The sequence below is a fragment of the Nerophis lumbriciformis genome, linkage group LG02, assembly GCF_033978685.3.
Source record: "Nerophis lumbriciformis linkage group LG02, RoL_Nlum_v2.1, whole genome shotgun sequence".
NCBI lineage: Eukaryota > Metazoa > Chordata > Actinopteri > Syngnathiformes > Syngnathidae > Nerophis > Nerophis lumbriciformis.
Window position 1 is genome coordinate 63977350 of NC_084549.2, and position 27651 is coordinate 64005000.

The window sequence follows — 27651 nt, forward strand, 5'->3', positions numbered from 1 at the left end:
TCGCCTATACTGTATGAAACTACAAAATAACAAACACGGAGGCTCCAGTTTACACGAGGACCACTTTATTTACATTCTTTCAAATACCTACGCTCCACTCCGTGTCATCACTTCCGCTCTTGGCGCCTTCAAAATAAGAGCTCAAGGCATATATACAGTTGTTGACAAAATACACTGTACATTATATACCTCAGCTAACTAAACTATGGTAATGTATAATATAATTCATATAGCAATACGGTCTCACTGCACAGCAGGCCAGCAGTTAGCCGAGTCCGGAATCCATGTTGAGGCACTGAGTGACGTGCCTCAACTGGCTTCTGTTCACCGCACCGTCTCTTCTCAGTATTTGAACGGCAAATGTGAAAATTCAGCGATTTTGAATAAAAATAATCTAAAACTGGTGAAGTTAAATGGAAAATAACTTTATAGTATAATCACTGGATACATATAACAATTTAATTAATTTTTTTTCTTTTTACATTTTTTTTCTTTCCATGATGGCAGGTGAGGCCCCGCCTCACCTGCCTCTAGTGACTGCACGTCACTGATCAATATATATCAATACAGTCTGCAAGGGATACAGTCCGTAAGCACACATGATTGTGCGTGCTGCTGGTCCACTAATAGTACTAACTTTTAACGGTTAGTTTGATTCATTTTCATTAATTACTAGTTTCTATGTAACTGTTTTTATATTGTTTTACTTTCTTTTTTATTCAAGAAAATGTTTTTAATTTATTTATCTTATTTTATTTTATTAATTTTTTTTTTTTTAAAAGGACCTTATCTTCACTATACCTGGTTGTCCAAATTAGGCATAATAATGTGTTAATTCCACGACTGTATATATCGGTATCGGTTGATATCGGTAACGGTAATTAAGAGTTGGACAATATCAGATATCGGCAAAAAAGGCCATTATCGGACATCCCTACCAAAAACATATAACTTTGTCTTGAATTTTAAAAAAACAACATTTTATTTTTCACTAAAGAAGGGTTCGGTGAATGCGCATATGAAACTGATGGGGTTCGGTACCTCCAACAAGGTTAAGAACCACTGTATTACACCGAGTATTGTTGTATTGTTGTATTGGCATCGAATATCCACTGGGAGGCGTCGTGGGTCCAGCGCGTCGTCTAAAAATAGAACTGGGAAAAAAGGAGGCGGGACGTAGCTGCCAATCACCGAGGTGGGGCGTTCAATGGAGCAACGGAATATTTATACAGTAAGTCCCGGTAAAATAGTGATTTGAGCTGCGAGATAGGTTTAAAAAAACGTGGACTCGATTAAAGTGAGCAAATAAATCCACGTAAAAAAAAAAAGTACACACAATACACCAGCGTGGTAAGTAAAGTGTGTGATTAGCCCCCATGTAACAGACGGGGATTAAGAGTGTGTAATTATGAATAAGCATACGTCAGCAGATAAACAGCCGCCGCTGCGTGGGGATGCCCTCCTGCGAACAGGCATTGCCACGACGCGGAGGTCCCAAGCCTGCCCGGCGGGGCAGCGCTCCATTCCCCTCCCTCCCCTCTCCTCCCTCCCTCCTCCAGGACAGGACAGCATCAAGATGGCGGTGCAGGCAGCAGAAAACGACGCGATTGTGAGTATTCGTGCCTCTGCGTGGCGGATTGTGTCGCACTTCTTGTGCAACCCAGTGTGTGTGTGTGTATGTGTGTGTGTGTGTTCGATCCCAGGGCGTCTTTTTTTTTTTTTTTTTTTTTTTTAAGTGCATGCGCCTTTGCTTTGTTATGCGGCTCTTCTGTCACGATATACCCGGCTCACCTGGGCCCCGGTGACCCGGTTGTGCTCAGCGAGTCTGCGGAAGGAGAGGCTGTCCACGCAGGGCGACACGGTGAAAGCAGACTGGGGTTTAAATAAAATGTGTGGTGCGTTTGTGTGCTTGTGCAGAACGTGGAGGATGAGCAGCTGAACGACTCGCTGGGCAGCGCCGGCCTCATCTCACCTGACAAGGAGGATCTAGCACGTCTTCTGGTAGGAACAAAGGAGAACCTCACACCCTCAGAGGCCTTCTAGAACATGTAGCTCAGGGGTGGCAAACTCATTTTAGATGGGGGGGCAGCATGGAGAAAAATCTACTCCCAAGTGAGCCGGGACTGGTAAAATCACAGCATGATAACTTAAAAATAAAGACAACTTCGGATTGTTTTCTTTAGAGATGCACGGTTTGGGGACACAACCGCGGAGTTCGCGGATAAACCGCGGGTCGGGCGGGTAAAGATAGATTTTAAATAGATGCGGGCGGTTGGCGGTTGAACCAATTCGGAAATATATATACATAGTTAAATGTTGTTACCCACATACGAAAAACGAGCAGCACTCTTTGAAACAGTCAATTATTCATCAGGCACTGCAGCACAACACAACACAACACAACACAAGAAGAAGAAAAAAAGAAAAAGATGGCACCGCGTCCCAGCAACAAGTGGCGCAACTGAGCACTCCTTCAGCGCAGCAGGGCGCATTTTAGAGGCCAGGCTCTCTCGCATGAATCCTGGCACTGTAGATGCCATTTTATTCCTGCATAGTGCTAACAAAAAAAAAAGTACGTAGACATACGGTTGGATATGTTAAACGAATTAGTCTACGTTACCTAGGCTATACCAAATAAGCCCATGTCTAATCTATTTTGAGTTCGGTCAGCTGAATAATTTTGATGGTTACGTGTTGTTTGGGCGCACAACAATGCAAAGGAATTAAGGCAATTGCGTTGTTTATTGTGGTTTTTTTCTATTCGAGATATACTACTATGTGTGAATAATAATTTGGCCTCGCTTTCAAGTGAAGCGCATCTCCGATTGGCGACAATGTAAGGCTATTTAGCCTGCTTTGTTTGTCGCGACCATCTATTTTCATTATAATTCAAGTTTGATGATAAAGTGCAGTCTGATGGGTTTGATTTCCCCCCTTCAGCTATTTGCCTTGGCCAATAAGTTGCAGGTAATTTATTATTATTATTTATTTTATTTATTTTTGTTTAAATAGAGATGACATACATATGTTATTGTATAATTTAAGTGTGTGCGCGTGATTGACAGCCTAAGGCTTATGAGGCACATTTTTAATTAATTTTTTTATTTCAACTTAAAAACGTATGAGCCTATGCCTACAACATAGGCTATGTGTTTATCTTTATTTTCCTGCCTGTCGTTGACAATGGAGATTGTCTGATATTTTGTCATGGCTGCAGATCAATCAATAAAGGTTCATCTTTGTCGCGAAATTGTTCACTGCTTCACTGTGCACCCCGCCCTCGTCCCTATTTGAGCATTATAACGTTAACAAGTTAATATTCATTGAAATAAATTCAGAACATTTTTTTTACCTAACGAAAATATAGGCCTAGTCTTTCTAAAACATTTTTTTAACTTCTTAAAAGCCTCGTTCTGCTTGCTGCAACTGCGCAAACAAAGTGTGAGGAACGCACTCCTGATCTGAGGGCATTGGCAACAATAGTCAACACTTTCTTAATGGAAATGACAATAATATTATAATAATGATAAATTATATTATCACGCATTAATATCTCTTAGCCACTAATGCGTGGCCAAGAGATATTAATGCGTGGCAAGCATTGAATGTCTCTGCTACATTGGATCAGTCTCCTTTCTTTAACAGGCAAAAGCTTTCTAACCTCACTAATGCCTTGCATCGTCTATATTATATATATAACAACGGGCGGTTGGTGGGCGGGTGTGGTTTTGATAAAATGTTGGTTCGGGTGATGGCGGATGGATGACGACTTTTGTGATGCGATTGCGGATGAAATAATTGCCTATCTGCGCATCTCTAGTTTTCTTTGTTTGAAAATAGAACATAGATGGGGAGGCTCCCAAGCATACTTGCCAACCCTCCCGATTTTCCCGGGAGACTCCCGAATTTCAGTGTCCCTCCCGAAAATCTTCCGTGGCAACCATTCTCCCGAATTTCTCCCGATTTCCACCCGGACAACAATATTGGGGGCGTGCCTTAAAGTCACTGCCTTTAGCGTCCTCTCTCACCTGAAAAGGAGACTATTACAAACCCTGTTTCCATATGAGTTGGGAAATTGTGTTAGATGTAAATATAAACGGAATACAATGATTTGCAAATCATTTTCAACCCATATTCAGTTGAATATGCTACAAAGACAACATATTTGGTGTTCAAACTGATAAAAAAAATTTTTTTTGCAAATAATCATTAACTTTAGAATTTGATGCCAGCAACACGTGACAAAGAAGTTGGGAAAGGTGGCAATAAATACTGATAAAGTTGAGGAATGCTCATCAAACACTTATTTGGAACATCCCACAGGTGACCAAGCAAATTGGGAACAGGTGGGTGCCATGATTGGGTATAAAAGTAGATTCTATGAAATGCTCAGTCATTCACAAACAAGGATGGGGCGAGGGTCCCCACTTTGTCAACAAATGCGTGAGCAAATTGTTGAACAGTTTAAGAAAAACCTTTCTCAACCAGCTATTGCAAGGAATTTAGGGATTTCACCATCTACGGTCCGTAATATCATCAAAGGGTTCAGAGAATCTGGAGAAATCACTGCACGTAAGCAGCTAAGCCCGTGACCTTCGATCCCTCAGGCATCAACAAGCAACATCAGTGTGTAAAGGATATCACCACATGGGCTCAGGAACACTTCAGAAACCCACTGTCTGTAACTACAGTTGGTCGCTACATCTGTAAGTGCAAGTTAAAACTCTCCTATGCACCGTTTATCAACAACACCCAGAAACGCCGTCGGCTTCGCTGGGCCTGAGCTCATCTAAGATGGACTGATACAAAGTGGAAAAGTGTTCTGTGGTCTGACGAGTCCACATTTCAAATTGTTTTTGGAAACTGTGGACGTCGTGTCCTCCGGACCAAAGAGGAAATGAACCATCCGGATTGTTATAGGCGCAAAGTGTAAAAGCCAGCATCTGTGATGGTATGGGGGTGTATTAGTGCCTAAGACATGGGTAACTTACACATCTGTGAAGGCGCCATTAATGCTGAAAGGTACATACAGGTTTTGGAGCAACATATGTTGCCATCCAAGCAACGTTACCATGAACGCCCCTGCTTATTTCAGCAAGACAATTCCAAGCCACGTGTTACATCAATGTGGCTTCATAGTAAAAGAGTACTAGACTGGCCTGCCTGTAGTCCAGACCTGTCTCCCATTGAAAATGTGTGGCGCATTATGAAACCTAAAATACCACAACGGAGACCCCCGGACTGTTGAACAACTTAAGCTGTACATCAAGCAAGAATGGGAAAGAATATTCCACATTTTGAAAATTGTTTTGGGGGAAATATTGCATATTTTTTGTTTTTGCCCTAAAAAACAGGGTTTTGACAAAAAGGGCTTAAAATATAAGAAAAAACAACAACTTTATGATATTGAAAGAGCCCTATTGGACCAAAAATACAAAATTGGAACCGCAAAAATTAAAAGCCTTATATAAGTGTTATAATGACAGCAACACATGATGTAAGTGTCTATATTAGCTATATTAGCCTACTATCAATGGCTGACGCAAATCTTTGTTGACAGAAATGTTATATTTAAATTTTTATTCTTCACATTTTTGCAACATTGGAAATCATTAGTAAAACAGGCTTTTCACAGGATGAGATAACTTCTGGAAATTACTAGCTTATAATGGCCAAAGGTATAGATGTGTGTGTCCAAGTTTAAGGAAACGGCAGGCTGTCTTCTTTTAATGGATTTATTACAATCTTTGCAAGCTGGGTAACGTTTGCTGTGGTCTGGAACAACATGGCACACATACAACTATCAGAGAGGCAGCCAATATTACATACAGATAATGTGTCATGAGACATGCAAATATAAATTAAATACACAGAGGTAGGGCTGCAACTAACAACTAATTTGATAATCGATTAATCTGTCGATTATTACTTCGATTAATCGATTAATGATCGGATAAAAGAGACAAACTACATTTCTATCCTTTCCAGTATTTTATTGAAAAAAAACAGCATACTGGCACCATACTTATTTTGATTATTGTTTCTCAGCTGTTTGTAAATGTTGCAGTTTATAAATAAAGGTTTATAAAAAAATAAAAAATAAAAAGTAGCCTCTGCGCATAGATCCAACGAATCGATGACTAAATAAATCGCCAACTATTTTTATAATCGATTTTAATCGATTTAATCGATTTTAATCGATTTAATCGATTAGTTGTTGCAGCCCTACACAGAGGACATACGTAAAGGAAATTAAATGAGCTCAAATATACCTACAAATGCCTAAATAGCAGGTTAGCATCGATTAGCTTGCAGTCATGGATTGACCAAATATGCCTGATAAGCACTCCAGCAAATCAATAAAATCAACAAAGCTCACCTTTGTGCATTCACGCACAGCATAAAACGTTTGGTGGACAAAATGAGACAAAGAAGGGAGTGGCATAAAACACGTCTTTCTGTGGCAGCATCGGAGAAATTTGTACATGTAAACACATTACGATGAGTTCAAGGATCGCTGAAATTAGTAGGACAAAACGGTGCTGGCCAAATACTCTCATCAGAGAATAAATGTTTAATATAAACAGTGAGATTTTTAACAATTAGGAAGGTTTGTGTCATGTTTGTACTCTTACAGAAAATATTTTAGAACAAAATATATTATTTTTTATTTATCTTTTTCCATTTTCACACATCTCTGAAAGAGGTCCAATAGGGCGGCGCTAAAGAGCTAGAGGTTTATGTGTCGGATTAAAAAATGTAATAATATATGACTTATTTTCAACATTTTTATGACTGAGACCCTTTAGGGTCCCTGGGACCAAACGTGATGAGAGCCCTAAAAGTAAAAAAAAATCTATATATTGTCTTTGTTGTGAAAATTAAAAATATGCTGTGATTTTGTGCGGCCCCCAGTGGAAAAAGTTTGGACCCCCCTGATAAGGATGTTATGCTTTTGTGCAGACGGTGCCTTTCAGCGGACGCATCAGGGGCGGCATGAGGCCCGGGAAGAAGATCATAGTGATGGGTATTGTGGACCTGGAGCCGGACAGGTGAGATTGTCATCACCTTTTTTTTTTTTTTACAAAGATAAACGCTTTTGTTGTCATACTTGAGGCCCCTAAATAGCCCCCCAGGACTCACTGAATAATTGCAGGGGCCGCCACATCAGTGGTGGCTTCTTAGGTATGCAAAGACAGGGCGTTCCCTCCTAAGGGAGAAAAAAAAGAAGTCCATAGACTCGTCTGGGTGTGACCTGACCCTACATGGAAAGTTCCTCCATGGAACCTCCCTATGACTTCATCGTGTTGGCTCCACCACATGTGAACGCACTGCATGGACAAAAGTGCTGGGACCATACAGGGGTGTCCAAAACACTGAAAAATCAATGCATGTGGGGCCATTTAGATATTTTTCATTTAAAAACAAAAAAAACAATATATAGTTGTTTTTTTTACCTTTAGGGCTTTACTCAAGTTTAGTCCCGGGGACCCAGAGGGTCAGTCATAAATATGTTGGAAAATAATTCCCATATTAATTTTTGTGAATAGTTAAATCTGTAGATCAACTTCAGAACTATCTTTTTGTTTTTTTGTTTTTTTAAATGTTTTATACCCCTTTTGTTGAAGAAAACCCTGTTTTTTTATGTCAAAACCCCAAAATATGCAATATTCCCCCCACCCCCAATTTTTCAAAAGCAGAATATTTAATGTAAAGTCTTTGGAACCATTTATTAGGCCAAAAATGCATAACATTGATTTTGATTCATTATTATTATTTGAGCAAAGACAGTTTCCACTGAGGGCCGCACACTGAAAAATCAATGCACAGGGGCCATTGTAATATTTTTCAATTTCAAAACTAATACAATATATAGATTTTATTTTTTTTTACCTTTAGGGCTTAGCTCATGTTTGGGTTGAGTTTCAGTTGTAAAAATGTTAAAAATAAGTCATATGTTAATTTTTTTGAACATTTAAATATGTAGATCAACTTCAGATCTATATCAGATTTTTTATTTATGTTTTATGCCCTTTTTGTTAAAAAAACAACATGTTTTTTCTGGCAAAAACACAGTTTATGCAATATTCTACCCCTAAACATTTTTTAAGTGGAATATTTAATGTAAAGTATTTGAAACCTTAAATAGGTCAATAATGCATAACATTGACTTTGATTCATAATATATTATTCATTTTTTCCACAGAAAAATCAATGCATGCATGGCCATTTTAATATTTTTTATTTTCAAAACTATTACAATATATAGATTTTATTTTTATTTTTTTACCTTTAGGGCTTAACTCATGTTTGGGTTGGGTTTCAGTCGTAAAAATTTTAAGAATAAGTCATATATTAATTTTTTTGAAGACTTAAATCTGTAGATCAACTTCATATCCGTATCAGATTTTTTATTTATGTTTTATGCCCTTTTTGTTAAAAAAAACATGTTTTTTTCTGCGAAAAACACAGTTTATGCAATATTCCCCCATACACATTTTTTAAGTGGAATATTTAATGTAAAGTATTTGAAACCTTAAATAGGTCAATAATGCACAACATTGATTTTGATTCATAATATATTATTAATTTTTTCACAGAAAAATCAATGCATGCATGGCCATTTTAATATTTTTCAATTTCAAAACTAATACAATATATATATATTTTTTTTTTTTTTTTTTTTTTTTTTTACCTTTAGGGCTCAACTCATGTTTGGGTTGGGTTTCAGTCGTAAAAATGTTAAAAATAAGTCATATATTTATGTTTTTGAACACTTAAATCTGTAGATCAACTTCAGATCTATATCAGATTTTTTATTTATGTGTTATGCCCTTTTTGTTAAAAAAACAATATGTTTTTTTTTCTGCGAAAAACACAGTTTATGCGATATTCCCCCCTAAACATTTTTTAAGTGGAATATTTAATGTCAATTATTTGAAACCTTAAATAGGTCAATAATGCATAACATTGATTTTGATTCACAATATATTATTCATTTTTTCCACAGAAAAATCAATACATGCAGGGCCATTTTAATATTTTTCATTTTCAAAACTAATACAATATATAGATTTTTTTTTTTTTTACCTTTAGGGTTTAACTCATGATTGGGTTGGGTTGCAGTCGTAAAAATGTTAAAAATAAGTCATAAATAAATTGTTTTGGACACTTAAATCTCTAGATCTACTTCAGATCTATATCAGATTTAATATTTATGTTGTATGCCCTTTTTGTTAAAGAAAACCATGTGTTTTTTCTGGCAAAAACTCATTTTATGCAATATTCCACCCCCTAAAAATTTGTTTATGTGGATTATTTAATGTAAAGTAATAATGCATAACATTGATTTTGATTCATTGTTTATCATAATTTTTTTCCACTGAAAAATCAATGCATGCAGGGCCATTTTAATATTTTTCATTTTCAAAACCAATACAAAATATAGTTGTTGTTTTTTTAAACCATTAGGTCTTCCCTCTAGTTTGGTCTCGGGGACCCAGAAGGGTCTTTCATAAAAATGTTAAAAATAAGTCATATGGTAATTTTTTTTTTGGACAGGTAAATCTCTAGATCAACTTCAGATCTATCGCTTTTGATACTTTTTTTTTTAAATGTTTTATGCCCTTTTTGTTGAAGAAAACCTTGTTTTTTCTACACAGAATATGCAATATTTCTCTCCTTAAATTTCCAAAGTGGAATATATAATGTGAAGTTATTGGATCCTTAAATAGGTCAATGATTCATAACAACATTGATTTTGATTCATTATTATTTTTTAAACAATGACAGTTTAAAAAAAATCACACTAATATTCCCAGGTATACAAAAGGGTTCCGTTCATAAAAGTATTAAATAAGCCATACATTATTATTATTATAATTTTTTATTTTTTTTTACTTTCAATGCATAAAACTTTGGATTATATTATGTTTTTATTATTTTTAATTAGGCTTTTTTTTTTTAATGCCCTTTTAGTCGTAGAAAACTCAGTTTTTTAATGACAAACACAAAATATGCAATATTTTCCGCAATAATTATTTCAAAATTTAAAATTTGATGTGAATTAATTAGAGCCTTAATATATCAACCATAATTAGTTTTTTTTTTTTTTTTTCAAGTTATGAATCACCTGTCCGTCTCCAGTCAACAATGCAACTTTTTCTCAATACATTTCCCCTGCACGCCCTTTTATTCAATGTTAAATTTTTTTTGTTGGACCCTTAAAACATGGGCTGTGAGCCGCAAGTGGCCCCCGGTTCGCATTTTGGACATCTCTTAGTTAATCAATCAATACAGGTTTGGGTTAAACCTGTTAGTGTTTTTCTAGATTGTCGCCAGCCATGTTTTTTGTTGGAATAAAATATTTTGAGGTCACATTTTTCAGGCTTCGCTGACTTTTCCCAGCAGTTTTGAATGCAACACAACCCCCAATTCTGTCCCAGTACTTTTGCCCATGTAGGGTTAAAGCTGCACCCTTTTAGAACGCTATTTCGGCGTGTGTGTGTGTGTGTGTGTAAACATAGCTGCGGGGCGGAGGATGCTGCGTGACTCATTTGACTAATCATGCCAGATTTGCTTCTGGACACGTGTCAAACATCTGGCAACCGCTCCGTCTTCCCTCCCTCAGCTTCAACGTGAGCCTGACGTGCGGACGGGACTTGGACAAGGAGGATCCGGCGTACGATGTGGCCCTGAAGCTCACCGCCCGCTTCTCGGACCGGCAGTTCCTACGCAGCGCTCGCATCGCCGGGAAGTGGACCCAGGACGAGGCCTCCACCGCCTACTTTCCCTTCATCCCCGATCAGCCTTTCAGGGTAAAAGCCTTCTTTCCGTCATGATGGAGTACCTCCACCAAGCACGTCTAGTTGTCGGTCAGCTAGCAGGTTTACATAAAAGCTGAAGAACGCTTTCAGTTCGGCGCAAAGCTGGATAAAGCTGTGGATTAGGGGTGGGCGATGTTTCCTTAAATCTAAATCACAATATTTTATTTGGCATATACAAACCCCGTTTCCATATGAGTTGGGAAATTGTGTTAGATGTAAATATAAACGGAATACAATGATTTGCAAATCATTTTCAACCCATATTCAGTTGAATATGCTACAAAGACAACATATTTGATGTTCAAACTGATAAACTTTTTTTTGTGTGCAAATAATCATTAACTTTAGAATTTGATGCCAGCAACACGTGACAAAGAAGTTGGGAAAGGTGGCAATAAATACTGATAAAGTTGAGGAATGCTCATCAAACACTTATTTGGAACATCCCACAGGTGTGCAGGCAAATTGGGAACTGGTGGGTGCCATGATTGGGTATAAAAGTAGATTCCATGAAATGCTCAGTCATTCACAAACAAGGATGGGGCGAGGGTCACCACTTTGTCAACAAATGCGTGAGCAAATTGTTGAACAGTTTAAGAAAAACCTTTCTCAACCAGCTATTGCAAGGAATTTAGGGATTTCACCATCTACGGTCCGTAATATCATCAAAGGGTTCAGAGAATCTGGAGAAATCACTGCACGTAAGCAGCTAAGCCCGTGACCTTCGATCCCTCAGGCTGTACTGCATCAACAAGCGACATCGGTGTGTAAAGGATATCACCTCATGGGTTCAGGAACACTTCAGAAACCCACTGTCAGTAACTACAGTTGGTCGCTACATCTGTAAGTGCAAGTTAAAACTCTCCTATGCAAGGCGAAAACCGTTTATCAACAACACCCAGAAACGCCGTCGGCTTCGCTGGGCCTGAGGTCATCTAAGATGGACTGATACAAAGTGGAAAAGTGTTCTGTGGTCTGACGAGTCCACATTTCAAATTGTTTTTGGAAACTGTGGACGTCGTGTCCTCCGGACCAAAGAGGAAAAGAACCATCCGGATTGTTATAGGCGCAAAGTTGAAAAGCCAGCATCTGTGATGTTATGGGGGTGTATCAGTGCCCAAGACATGGGTAACTTGCACATCTGTGAAGGCGCCATTAATGCTGAAAGGTGCATACAGGTTTTGGAGCAACATATGTTGCCATCCAAGCAACGTTACCATGGACGCCCCTGCTTATTTCAGCAAGACAATGCCAAGCCACGTGTTACATCAACGTGGTTTCATAGTAAAAGAGTGCGGGTACTAGACTGGCCTGCCTGTAGTCCAGAGCTGTCTCCCATTGAAATTGTGTGGCGCATTATGAAGCCTAAAATACCACAAGGGAGACCCCCGGACTGTTGAACAACTTAAGCTGTACATCAAGCAAGAATGGGAAAGAATTCCACCTGAGAAGCTTAAAAAATGTGTCTCCTCAGTTCCCAAACGTTTACTGAGTGTTGTTAAAAGGAAAGGCCATGTAACACAGTGGTGAACATGCCCTTTCCCAACTACTTTGGCACGTGTTGCAGCCATGAAATTCTAAGTTAATTATTATTTGCAAAAAAAAAAAAAAGTTTATGAGTTTGAACATCAAACATTTGCAAATCATTGTATTCCGTTTATATTTACATCTAACACAATTTCCCAACTCATAAGGAAACGGGGTTTGTATCTTTGTGAGCTCTACTTGGAACATGTGCTTTTGTAAGGTTTGTGAACGCAAAAATAATTTTTTTCCTCAATATGACAGTATTGTTCTTAGACTCTCGAAAAAACACGTTTGAAGCAATAAAAAGTTGTTACAAGGATACCTCCTAAACCAAACATGGAAGATGCCTAAATTTGGCCGTATTACTGTATCTTTGTGAGTTCTACTTGGAACATGTGCTTTTGTAAGGTTTGCAAAAGCAAATAATTAGTTTTTTCCCCTCAATATGACAGTATTGTTCTTAGAATCTCGAGAAAATGCGCTTGAAGCAATAAAACGTTTCTACAAGGATACCTCCTAATTCAAACATGAAATATGTCTACATTTGGCCGTATTAATGTATCTTTGGGAGGTCTTCTAGGAACATGTGCTTTTGTAAGGTTTGCAAACCAATAAAGTTAGATTTTTCCTCAATATTACAGTATTGTTCTTAGAATTCTGACAAAATGCTTTTGAAACAATAAAAGGTTCTTTAAAAGGAAAACTCTAAACCTTACATGAAATATGTCTAAATTTGGCGGCATTAATGTATTTTTGTGAGTTCTACTTGGAACATGTGCTTTTGTAAGGTTTGCCAACGCAAAAATTAGTTTTTTCCTCAATATGACAGTATTGTTCTTAGAATCTCAAGAAAATGCGCTTGAAGCGATACAAGGTTGTTACAAAGATAACTCTTAAACCAAGCATGAAAGATGTCTGAATTTGGCCGTGTTGATCTATCTTTGTGAGTTCTACTTGGAGCATGTGCTTTTGTAAGGTTTGCAAACGCAAAAATTAGATTTTTTCCTCAATATGACTGTATTGTTCTTAGAATCTTGAGAAAACATGTTTGAAGCAATCAAAATAATATTGCATCAATCAAAAATAATCGCGATTATTATTTTTGCCATTGTCGTCCAGCGCTAGTATGTTATTGTTTTGCCTTGGCGGAGGTCTGCGCTCAGTCAAATGCCACGCTACCGACCAGTGAGGTTCCGATTGACGCTTAAATTTAGAAAATGACCACTTGTCCATTGTTTTGTTCTTTTCAAACTGTCCACATCCTGAAGACGGTGTTCTAACATGCTGCGGCGTTGTCACACAAGCCCATCCACACCATATTGTACAAAATTGTGGTCCCTGCAAAGCAACTGGACTGCAAAACCTTTGGAGCCGCTACGCTACATCTAAATGTGTTGAGGTTTCCTGTCGGTGCGCTGCTGTTCTGCAGCTGCCTTTTAGGAATTATTGTTCTTAAGCAAAGCAATGGTGTACATGGCAGAAGTAGCTGAAAGTAAAGCTCTTGTTGGCACAGTTTTCAACCGATGCTGCAGCTCGGAATGCAGTACAGTACTAGTATCCACTGAAAACCAGTTGATACACAGCTATCGATGTTGATTTGTGTATTTATTACCAAAGCTTTTATTTTGACACGGAATTATGCTGACAATTTCATTTCGTAAAAAATTGTGAGCAAAATCTGCATGTTTAAAAATTCACTTTGTTAAAATTCAGTGTTTTAAAATGTATGGTGTAAAAGATGTATAAAAAATCAGTGTAAAGAAAGTACAGAAATGCTTTAAAACTCAAGACTCACTTCCAATGAATTAAGACTGAAGTAATCAATCCTGTGTCAGAACCAGCCAATGAAGTGCTTAGTTTTAAATTGCCGAAATTGGGTCTTGAGTTTATTTCTGCACTGAATTTTTATACACTACATTTTTTTACACTGAATTTTTATACACTACATTTTTTTAAACTGACTTTTTATCAAGTTGATTTTTTTACACATAATTTTTGTACACTTTTTTTTTTTACGCAATATTTTTTCCCACTGAATTTTTATACACTAAATTTGTTTTACACTGATTTTTTTATAAACTGATTTTTTTTACACTGAATCTTTTTTCACTGAATTTTTATGCACATTTTTTCTTTCATTAAATTTCCATACACACATTTTTTTTACACTGACTTTATGAACTAAATTTGTTTTAAACTAAATTGTTTACACTGAATTTTTGTACACTGTTTTTTTACGCAGAAGTTTTTTTCACTGAATTTTTATTCACTAAATATAAATTACTTTTTATAAGACTGACTTTTTATAAACTACTTTTTTTTTTTACACTGAATCTTCTTTCACTGGATTTTTATACACTTTTTTTTCACTGAATTTTAATAAACTGAATATTTTTTCTCTGAATATTTATAAACTAAATATGTTTTACACTGACTTTAAACTGATTTTTTTTTACACTGAATTTTTTTTCACTGAATTTTTAGAAACGGAATATTTTTTTGCTCTGAATTTTTATACACTACATATTTTTACACTGCCTTTTTATCAAGTGAATTTTTTTTTACACATATTTACACTGAATTTTTGTACACTTTTGTTTTTACGCAACACTTTTTCCCACTGAATTTTTATACACTAAATTTGTCTTACACTGACTTTATAAACTGATTTTTTTTTTACACAGAATTTTTTTTCACTACATTTTTTTTCTCTGAATACTTATAAACTAAATATGTTTTACACTGACTTTAAACTGATTATTTTTACACTGAATCTTTTTTCACTGAATTTTTATACACAATTTTTTTCACTGAATTTTTATAAACTGAATTTTTTATGCTCTGAATTTTTATGCACTACATATTTTTACACAGATTTTTTTTTTTACACTGAATTTTTATACACACGTTTTTTTCACTGAATTTTTATACACCTTTTTTTTTTTTAACACCGAAATGTTTTACGCTGAATTCTTATGCACTGATTTTTTTTTACACTGAAAATATATACACTGTTTTTATTTACCCATAATTTGTATTAAATTAAATTGTCAGCATAATTTGATGCAAAAAAATAAAATAAAAATCAGTTCATAAAATTCAAACGCAAAAATTCAGTTACATAAATCCAATACATACACAAATCAACTTCCATACTTTCTTATCTATGCTGGCAAGATAAGTGCGTACATGAGTGCTACCGGCACAGGCAAGCTGTGGTTCATTGAGGGGAAAGAGGCATTCCAACATGTACTGTGAGATTGTGGAGCCCAAACTGGGTCACGTGGTGGTTTTCCAACGAAAGAAGCCCTCTTTGATAACATCTGATCCCAGTTGAGCGGAAGGAAGGGGGGGAGAAGCGCAAAGTGTCTTGTCGAGATCCATCGACTGATCAGTGTTGCCCGATTTTCGTGAAAAAGTACGTGATCGACTTCCTTGTTCATTTACCGAATTCGGTCAACTTCCTTTGTTGTCATTTTATTGAACAGAGCATGCAAGGGACATAGGGGCCACATCGGGGCCTTTGCGCGTTTATGCTGGAGTCTGATGAAGATCACACTTGCAGTGGGAAAAATGTGATTGGGGCCACTTTGGCCTGCAGTGTAAACATAGTCTTAGTTGGTCAAAAGACGTCAAAGCAGTCTTTGGAAAAACATGGCTTGCGTGCCCCAGCCCAAATAACATGAGTAGCGCCTGGTTGCCAGCCTGACATGAACTAATTGTTATTCATCGCCCTGCTGTGGACGACACAGTCTGCAAGCCATGCCATCACATGTACGCATAGTCATGTCGCAAATATTCCTGCGCTGCTCCTCTGGGAGACAAACAGGAAATGCCTGCGTCGGCCTCGTCCCATTTGGTAGCGATATGGACTGTTGTTTGTGCAAATGTGTGTGTGTGTGTGTGTGTGTGTGTGTGTGTGCGTGTGTCAGCTGCACATAATGTATGCATGATGTCTTCGTCATGTGACCCGAGGACTGAGTCCACATTCTGCTCTAATAATTCTCAAGTGATGAGCGCATACGGCTTACTTCCTGTTATCATTTAATGACGATATGTTCTAGTCTGCAACTATCTAGGGCAAGGCTCTCCAAGGTGCGGCCTAGGGGGCCATTTGTGGCCCGCAGACCGAATTTTGTTGGCCCACAGCCTATTGTTGGAAAACAAACAACAGTGAAAATGTCGTAAAAAAGAGCAAAAAAAATCTGAATTAATGAGAAAAAGCTGAACTTTTCAAACTAATGATTAATAATATTAATATACTTAGTCACCGATAACACAAAGGTGACACAAAGGTTTGTCTTTATATATATCTATTCAGTATATATATATATATATATATATATATATATATATATATATATATATATATATATATATATATATATATATATATACATATATATATATATATATATATATATATATATATATATATACACATACATACTGTATATATATATATGTATATATATACATATATGTATGTATGTATGTGTATATATATATACAGTATATATATACATATATGTATGTATGTATATATATATATATATATATATATATACATATGTGTATGTATGTATATATACAGTATATATATATAAATATATATATATACTGTATATATATACATATATGTATGTATGTATGTATGTGTATATATATATATATATATATATATATATATACTTATATGTATTTGTATGTGTATATATATATATATATATATATATATATATATATATGTATCTGTATATATGTATGTATATATATATATACACATATATGTATGTATGTGTATATATATATATATATATATATATATGTATATATGTATGTATGTATGTATGTATGTATATACATGTGTATATATGTATATATATGTATGTATGTATGTTTCTTTTTAAATGTAAAAATGGTGCTTGTATATTTTGACGTTTCCTGATCTAAATATTAGCAGCTCTCAAAATAAAAGAAATATATAAACAAAGTTTAGTTAAAAAATAAATTGCAAAACTTATGAATTAATTAATTTGAAAAATTACAACAATAATGAACACTGTTAAATGTGTAACTTAATATTAATATAAAATAAAAATATAAACAACGCTTATTTAGTTAATTATATAATTAAAGTACACTAACTTATGAATTAATCAATTAAAAAAAATACAATAATTAACACTTAAATGTGTTACTTAACATTATAATAGAATAAAAATTATAAACAAAGTTTAGTTAGTTAATTATAAAATTCAATTACACCAACTTATGAATTAATCATTTTGAAAAGTTATAACAATAATAAAACCGTTCACTCTGTAACTTAACATTAATATAAAATCAAAATATAAATAAAGTTTAGTTAGTTAATTATACAATTAAATTACACTAACTTATGAATTAATAATTTTAAAAAATTACAACAATAATCAACACTGTTAAATGTCTACTAACTTAACATTAATATAAAATAAAAATATAAACAATGTTTAGTTGGATAATTAAAAAATAAATTAGACTAATTTATGAAATAATTAATTTGAGAAAAAAACAATAATTAACAGTGGTAAATGTGTCACTTAACATTATTACAAAATAATATAAACAGTTAGTTAATAAAAAAAAATTAATTGCAGAAACATATGAATGAATGAATTAGAAAAATTACAACAACAATAATAATAAACACTGTTAAATGTGTAACTTAACATGAATATAAAATATAAACATAAACAAAGTTTAATTAGTTAATTATAAAATTAAATTAGACCAACTTATAATTAATCCATTTGAAAAATGACAACACTAATTAACACTGTTAAATGTGTAACTTAACATTATTTTTTTTGTACAGGCAGAATTTTTGTCACACTTAAGTTACACAGTAACACAATTGTAATATTGTAAAAATTAGTATTTTATTATTACAGAGGGAAAAACAGTAAAAAAAAAAAAAAAAAATCAGAATGTACTGAGAAAAAGCTGAAAAGTTCTAACTAATAATTAATATTAATATACTTAGTCACCTATAACAGAAGGCTAACACAAAATGTTATCTTTTAGTATATGTTATATATATTCTAGCATTCTTTTTTTTTTTTTTTTTTTATCAAAATGGCCTCCGCATACTGTGACTTGGTGGAACAAGTTTGGACCCCCCTGACGTGATGAAACTACAACAAATAACATGCATTTATTTCCCTTATGTCACAAGCAGCAGCTTGCTGATAAAACTCTGCTCAGTGCAGAAGCTGGGGGCTGCAGATTAAAGCCCTCGTGTTTCCTCACGGACATCAGGACATGCGGTCGGACGTGTGACGCGTTTTCTTGACTCACTTCATCCATGACGTGCTCAAAGCTGAAATGTTTGCTGCGTTTTGAGTGAGCTTTTCTTTCTATTTGCTTTGCTCTCGGTCACTTTGTGTGCCTGCAACTGGGTCAGTGCAGCAAGCTCCAGTATGGGGGAAAGCTCCTAAAGCCGAGTATGAACGCTGGAATCCTTCTGATTTTCATGTCAAATCTCTACTCGGGGATGTCCAATCTGTGGCCCGGGGGCCGTTTCTTTTTTTTTTCTAAAACTGCTTTTAAAAAAACATGTAGTGAAATGTTTTGGAAAGGTCAAACAGGTGAAATGTAACGTGAAAAAGTTGCAATTTTGACTCGAATAACACTAAGATACCATGCAGTTTTTTTTCTTTTAAGCTGTTACTGCTCAAAAATAATAATGAATCAAAATCAATGTTGTTATGAATTATTGACCTTTATAGTGCTCCAATTACTTCACATCAAATATTACACTTTGAAATATTTTTGGGGAAAATATTGCATATATTGTGCTTTTGCCACAACAAAACCAAGGTTTTCTATGACAAAGAGCATAAGACAATTTAAAAATAATAATAAAGTTATAATTGATGCATAGATCTGAAGTTGATGTCGAAATTCAAGCATTAAAAGTGGAGGAAAAAAATATTTAGTGTATTCTTTTTTTTTAAAAACCGTCATTGCTCAAAAATAATAATGAATCAAAATCAATGTTGTTATGAATTATTGACCTATTCAAGGCTCCAATTACTTCACATTAAATATTCCACTTTGAAATATCTCTTGAGGGAAGAAATATTGCATATTTTGTGTGTTTGCCGTATGAAAAAACAAAGTTTTCTTTGACTGTATTTTCAACACTTTTATGAGTGAAAATTTTAGTGAGATTTTGTTTTTTTTAAATTAATATTATTACTCAAAAAATCATAATAAATCAAAGTCAATGTTATGAATTATTGACCTATTTAAGACTCCAATTACAAATGTTACACTTTGAAATGTGTTTTGGAGAATTTTTATAGTGTTTACAATATTTGAACCAAGGTTTTATTTTTTCTAAAAATAAAAAATAAAAAAAAGGAGCATAAAACATTAAATATTCCACATAGAAATATCTCTTGAGGGAAATATTGTATATATAATCGACCGATAGATTGAGAGACTTAAACGTTGAAAGTTAAAAAAAAAAAAAAGTATGACTTACACTGTATTTTTAACACTTTTATGAGTGGGAATTTTACTCTGATTTTTATTTTTTTATTAATATAATTACTTAAAAAATAATTATGTTATGAATTATTGACCTATTTAAGGCTCCAATTACAAATGTTACACTTTGAAATGTGTTTTGGAGACATTTTTGCAAGTTTGAACTTTTTTGTGTTTAACATACTAAAACCAAGGTTTTCTTTTTTCTAAAAAAAAATAAATAAATAAACCTGTCATTGCTAAAAAATAATAATGAATCAAAATCACGGTTGTTATGAATTATTGACCTATTTAAGAATCCGATTACTTCACATTAAATATTCCACATTGAAATATGTTTTGAGGGAATTATTGCATATTTTGGGTGTTTGACGTATAAAAAAAAAGTTTTCTTTGACAAAAAGGCCATAAAACAAAAACTTAAAAAAAATCTGAAGTTGATCGAGAGACTTAAGCGTTGAAAGTAAAAAAAAAAAGAAAAAGTAGACTAACACTGTTTTTTTAACACTTTTAAGCGTGGGAATTTTAGTCAGATTTTTTTTATGAATATAATTACTTTAAAAAAAATAATGTTATGGATTATTGACATATTTAAGGCTCCAATCACATATGTTACACTTTGAAACTGGAGAAATGTTTGCAAGTTTTGTGTGTTTACCATTTTAAAACCAATGTTTAAAAAAAAAAGCATAAAACATTAAAACAACACTTTTTAATGGACATATCAATCTGAAGTTGATTTAGAGATCCAAGACATGGAAGTAGAGAAATGAAATAATATATTACCTATTTTTAACACTTTTATGACTGGGGGCACTTTTGGGTGCCCGACACCTTTTTGAGGGTATTTAGTTTTTGAAAGTCAAAAAAAAAAAAAAAAAATGAAAATAATATTATTAATTATTGACCTATTGAAGGCTCTGATTACTTCACATCAGATATTCCTTTTTGCAGATATTTAGGGTAAAATATTGCATATTTTGTATTTTGCTATAAAAAAAAAAAGAATTTTGACAAAAAAATAGGGCGTAAAACATAAAAAAATTAACTTTTTATCGACAGTTGATCGAGAAGTTAAGCATTGAATAAAAACAATAATATGTGACTTATATTTAAAACATTTTATGAATAAGACCCCGGACCAAACTTGAAGAGAGCCATAAAGAAAAATCCATTGCTTTCATTTTTCAGTGTGCGTCCCTCAGTGGACGTTTGGACACCCCTGCCTTACATGGTGGTACCAGTCCACTTTTAGCCAGAAACATGGGGCTATTTTAGTATTCCACTGGGATAAAAAAACACTTTTTTTTTTTGCTTAGTGGAACAAAAGTCCCAGTTTAACTTTGAGCGTGTCCACATTTTATGTGTGTTACAGCCCAGGGAACAGGCTTGCTTCCTTGCTGCAATCAAAGGGGGAAAGTGTGTCCACATTAGGGCTGGGCGACATGGCGGAAAACTGTATTTTAAGTCGGTCAATATCGATAATTATTGATATTTTTATGAGCTATGGAAAATAAAAAGCAGGAGAAAAATATATGTTATTATAAATGTAACCCTCCTCTGATTATAATGCCCACAGATATCAAGGAAGAAAGGAAATGTCAACACAAGCATGGAAAACACTCAAACAATGTTTAAAAAAAAGATAGTAAAATCACATAGAAGACTTAACAATAAGCTCTTAAAATGAAGGTGCAAAAATAAGGAATATGTAAGAAAGGTTTAATAAAGTGTAAGAAAATAGTGCAAAATGTAAACATAGAAAAACCTGAGAAGAACAATTTTCTGCAGGTTTAGTGGCAGGAAGTTACAGCTGTGCTCTAAAGGGTGAGCGCGGCTAAGGTGGTGTGGTATTAGCGGTCTTGGTGGGGACGAGCGCCTTGCATCATTTACAGACCACATTGGTCTGACTACGGTGCCTTTGGAAAAAAATCCAAAAAAAGTGCCATACTGTCCAGGTGACTTTGTGTTCTATCCACAATTTCTTCATTTTGACTTTCTGTCCTCGCTCCATGCAAAGAATCAACCGCCAGGCAACCAAACGTGATAGTTGATGCTGTTACCTGATTGGCTGTTAGCGTGTCACGCCCACTGATCAGTGATCACTTCCTGTTACCACAACTTTGCATGTTTTGTGTTTCATAAACTTCAGCGATAAGAGTGTTCTGGCGGGCTTTGTGGCGTCCTACTCTGTTTAGCGGCCCTTGAACACACCTCTGCGTCATATTCCTCCGAGTAATGTGCACAATTGAACATCTTAGTTGCTCAGACAGGAATGTGTTTACCGTAAATTTGGGACAATAAGCCGCTACTTTTTTCCTACGCTTTGTATCCTGCGGCTTATAAAACGGCGCGGTTAATTTATGGATTTTTCTTTGCTGATGGCCGTAAAGCAAATTTTTTTTTTATGAAACACACGCAAAGACACTTAAATGGTGTGTTATTGTTTGTGCTATGGTGCCATCTTTTGGAGGATTTTGCTCACTGCAGGTGCTGCTGGGTGAATGTGAATTCCTGCTATTTTAAGCTTTGAACCGGAAGTAGAAGTGCCGTTCTGTCTTCTAATCGCCCATAGCGTTTCTACTCGTATGGATTCTTCATTCATCCCTCCAAGCAATGTTTGTAAGTTTTACAATATAACTAAAACAATACCTTTCTGGTATTCTGTTTTACACACAAGCTGTACCGACTCTGATTCTACCTCCTGAACATTGGAAGCAAGATGTTGTCCTTTTATTCTGTTTCCAAGTCATATATACCCAGACAGTTTTTTTCTATCTATCTGTTCAGCCAAGCTAGCCAATTCTGTCTTTGTTATGTTTGTGGAGGGGAGTGGAGAGACGGCACATACCACAAGGGGGCGTAGAAGCTCTATGTTGTATTATATATATTAACTATATATATAATATATATAATTAGCACTGCGATGAGGTGGCGACTTGTCCAGGGTGTACCCCGCCTTCCGCCCGAATGCAGCTGAGATAGGCTGCAGCACCCCCCGCGACCTCAAAAGGGACACGCGGTAGAAAATGGATGGATGGAATTCTTACTTACCGTACTAAACCGTCCCCTGTGTGATGTCTGTAGGAGTGTTTTCATGCGTATTTGTACGTGCTATCGTAATGCAATTACACTAGCATTGTTATCAGTAGCTGATATGCTAATACGTTTATGAGTGTCTGTGTTAATATTATTAACTTACAAAGGCATTATTTTTGTATTGTTTCAGTTACACAAATTCCTCAGTAAATTCACCAAAACGTCACCGTGGAGTTATTGAGTCTGTTTAGCTGATTGGAGAGCTAGCTAGTGGGTCCATGACGATAACTTATGTTTTGTTTGATCAGCCGTTTTACTGCCGTCTTTCAGACACCGTTTGGAAACAATTAAGGTATGTAAATAAACATTTACAAAGTCTTTCTGTGTAAATAACTCATTTCCAGAGGTGGGTAGAGTAGCCAGAAATTGTACTCAAGTAAGAGTACTGTTACTTTAGAGATTTATTACTCAAGTAAAAGTAAGGAGTAGTCACCCAAATATTTACTTGAGTAAAAGTAAAAAGTATGTTGTGAAAAAACTACTCAAGTACTGAGTAACTGATGAGTAACCTGTTCGTTTAATGATGACGGCAACAAATAGTGCACAAAAACATAAAAATAGCAATGAACAAATTCAGAGCCAGGAATATCTCTTAAGCAACTAAAACAATAATATATTAAATAATAATACATTAACATAAAAAAATTAAGGCAAAATGAGCGATTCAGATAGGGAAGATGCTGTGAGAGGCGGATGGGACCTGATATTCAGCTGGGAATGACTAAAACTGTAAATAAACACAAGACATATATATACTCTATTAGCCACAACACAACCAGGCTTATATTTAATATGCCACAAATTAATCCCGCATAACAAACACCTCCCCCCTCCCGTCCATATAACCCGCCAATACAACTCAAACACCTGCACAACACACTCAATCCCACAGCCCAAAGTACCGTTCACCTCCCCAAAGTTCATACAGCACATATATTTCCCCAAAGTCCCCAAAGTTACGTACGTGACATGCACATAGCGGCACGCACGTACGGGCAAGCGATCAAATGTTTGGAAGCCGCAGCTGCATGCGTACTCACGGTACCGCGTCTGCGCATCCAACTCAAAGTCCTCCTGGTAAGAGTCTTTGTTGTCCTAGTTCTCCACAGGCCAATGGTAAAGCTTGACTGTCATCTTCCGGGAATGTAAACAATGAAACACCGGCTGTGTTATCCGGCACAACAGTCAGGGGGTGCATTCTACGGCGGGGGTGCGTTATCCGGCACAACACCTGCCGCAATACACCGCTTCCCACCTACAGCTTTCTTCTTTGCTGTCTCCATTGTTCATTGAACAAATTGCAAAAGATTCACCAACACAGATGTCCAGAATACTGTGGAATTTTGCAATGAAAACAGACGACTTAATAGCTGGCCACCATGCTGTCCCAAAATGTCCTCTACAATCCGTGACGTCACGCGCAAGCGTCATCATACCGAGACGTTTTCAGCAGGATATTTCGCGCGAAATTTAAAATTGCACTTTAGTAAGCTAACCCGGCCGTATTGGCATGTGTTGCAATGTTAAGATTTCATCATTGATATACAAACTATCAGACTGCGTGGTCGGTAGTAGTGGCTTTCAGTAGGCCTTTAAAACGGCAATACTAACTGTTAGAATAATTGTTTCTAAATGATCACAAAAACTTTGTATTACATTGTGTTCCTGACAAGAAGACAAAAGGCTGTCTTTGAAACGTACCAAGAAGAAGGCTCGTAAAACTCCACTGGGACTGCAAAACGGAGAAATGGCAGGATCTGCCCAATTTCCAGACGAACTCTTTTTGAAGTATTTTACGGACTCTTTTTGAACTATTTTATGGAACTCTTTTTTAACTATTTTACGACCTCTTCTTTTGAACTGTTCGGTAACTAAAGGCAACACCTGTTTACGACCCACTTCCCTCTGCAAGCAGCTGTGGTCAGGTGGGGGGAGAAAGCCAAAATAAAAGAAGGAGGCATGCAATCTTTTGGCAGAGCGTGCTGAGATACTGTACAAGGGAACAGTGTGTCCAGACGTGTCTCCTCAATTGAGTCCAAATTGAATTCTGTCTCTGTTTAATTATTTGCCTCTTGTCTTGTTTAATAGATGTCATCAGTGTTTGAACCTGATACTAACCATCAAGAGTTTTTACCGTTTATGGTTACATCCCGAGACTTTAGCACGGTGATGCGTACCGTGAAGTCCTTTGCCAATACCCAGCCCGACCGGTTTTATCTGCAATGTCTTGCATGTCGATTGTGTCTAACCCGGCCTCTTGTGCGCCCCCCCCCCCCAGGTGGAGATCCACTGCGAGCACCAGCGGTTCCGAATATTCGTGGACGGACACCAGCTCTTTGACTTTTACCACAAAGTAAAATCTTTGACGTCCATCGACACTGTGCGGATAGCCGGAGACCTACAGATCACCAAGCTGGGCTAACGGCACACGCCGCCGCTCGAAAGGTTGTGCGTGTGTGCGTGCGTGTGTGTGTGTGTATACGTGTGTGTGTTTGTGGGGGTGCGCAGCAAGGACTTGGCACACATAACTCATCACACACACACAAAAAGCTCCAATGGGAAGTTTCTCTGCTTTCTTTCTTTGTATTTTCTTTTCTCTTCTTTTATTATTGCGTCACATTCCACAGCATTTTTTACACCTTTCAGGAAATGTTGCATAGCAACAAACTCTTGCTTATGCAACGTGCACATGTGTATCTAATTGGACCTCGGGTTGTTTTTATTTGGTCTCGATCCGCTCTGAGATGTTTTTATTGGATAGTCACAATATTTTGTTTTTCGAGCCGATCGCGATAATTTCCAGCTAAACACCAATTACGATAACTTACTGTGTTGTTTTTAAATGGAGATAGTTTCAGGTGGCCGGGATGGTTTGATGTGTTGAAGCGTGATGTTTTTTGGGGGGTTTTTTTGCGGAACAAATAGCACGCAAGACGTCTTCCTCTGAGGTCCCACGAGATCGGGGTTGTTTACAATGAGTTCAGGGGACACGTAAGAGAAAAGGAGCGCTTGATTTGCTCACCCTAACCCACCCATAGCACCGTACATTTAATAATGTGTCATTGGAGGGTTTAGTTTTCTTTATAACGGTCATTTTTTAAATCAAATTTATTGGTGTGACGTAGGGCTGGGCTTGATCACGATATAAGTGTTTTGTATCGGTCGATATCGATAATTATTAGAGATGTCCGATAATATCGGACTGCCGATATTATCGGCCGATAAATGCTTTAAAATGTAATATCGGAAATTATCGGTTTCAAAAAGTACAATTTATGACTTTTTAAAACGCTGCTGTGTACACGGACGTAGGGAGAAGTACAGAGCACAAATAAACCTTAAAGCCGGCCCAATCACATCATATCTACGGCTTTTCACACACACAAGTGAATGCAAGGCATACTCGGTCAACAGCCATACAGGTCACACTGAGGTTGGCCGTATAAACAACTTTAACACTGTTACAAATATGCGCCACACTGTGAACCCACACCAAACAAGAATGACCAACACAACATAAACACAACAGAACAAATACCCAGAACCCCTTACAGCACTAACTCTTCCGGGACGTTACAGTATACACCCCCCGCTACCCCCTACCCCCCCCCCCCCCCCTAAATACCCCCCAATTCCGCCCACCTCAACCTCCTCATGCTCTCTCAGGGAGAGCATGTCCCAAATTCCACGCTGCTGTTTTGAGGCATGTTAAAAAAAGATAATGCACTTTGTGACTTCAATAATAAATACGGCAGTGCCATGTTGGCATTTTTTTTTTTCCATAACTTGAGTTGATTTATTTTGGAAAACCTTGTTACATTGTTTAATGCATCCAGCGAGGCATCACAACAAAATTAGGCATAATAATGTGTTAATTCCCCGACTGTATATATCGGTATCGGTAATTAAGATTTGGACAATATCGGAATATCGGATTTCGGGAAAAAAAGCCATTATCGGACATCTCTAATAATTATTGATATTTTTTATGACCTATGGAAAATATATTTTATTATGGGCCTGCTGCTGCATTATTATTGCGCATACTTCAACTTGTATTATTATAGTTCCGCACGTTTCTCTTTCGATTAATACGAGACGAACCGGCTAACAAACCCCCACATATGTTACACCGTCGGAAAGGTCTGGCTCGCGCCGACAGCGGTACTTTATCAGAATCAGAAATACTTTATTACTCACCCCCGTCCCATTGTTTACCTGTATCTCACCTTTTTTGTAAGGGGCGCCGGAAGTTGGCAGACCCGTCAGCGATCCTGTTCTGTCTCCCTGTAATGTTTCATCCTGTTCTGTCTCCCTGTAATGTTTGTCTGATCTCAAATGGGATTGTGCTGAACATTTTAATTTCCCCTCGGGGATCAATAAAGTATTTCTGATTCTGATTCTGATTAAGTTGGGAACATTTCGTGTTACCATGGCGGCGCTATACACAAATACATTTTTAAAAAAGGGCCAATTTAATGGGTACATACCTTTTTTAATGGACGATTGCTTTGAGACAAACGCCAAAAAGACAAGAAAAAAGACGGAATACAATGATTTGCAAATCATTGTATTCCGTTTATATTTACATCTAACACAATTTCCCAACTCATATGGAAACAGGGTTTGTAGTTACGTTGGTAATCTAATTAGTTACTAT

General features: G+C 36.1%; 1 protein-coding gene across 1 annotated transcript; it reads left to right on the forward strand.

The window, feature by feature from the left end:
* The first annotated feature begins 1098 nt into the window (after positions 1–1098).
* Positions 1099–25809, forward strand: LOC133610276 (galectin-related protein-like). Its single transcript, XM_061966427.1, has 5 exons — positions 1099–1609; positions 1918–2001; positions 6964–7052; positions 10631–10817; positions 25270–25809. The coding sequence occupies exons 1-5, from the start codon at positions 1409–1411 to the stop codon at positions 25411–25413; spliced, it is 705 nt and encodes a 234-aa protein (XP_061822411.1). The 5' UTR covers positions 1099–1408; the 3' UTR covers positions 25414–25809.
* The last annotated feature ends 1842 nt before the right edge of the window (positions 25810–27651 follow it).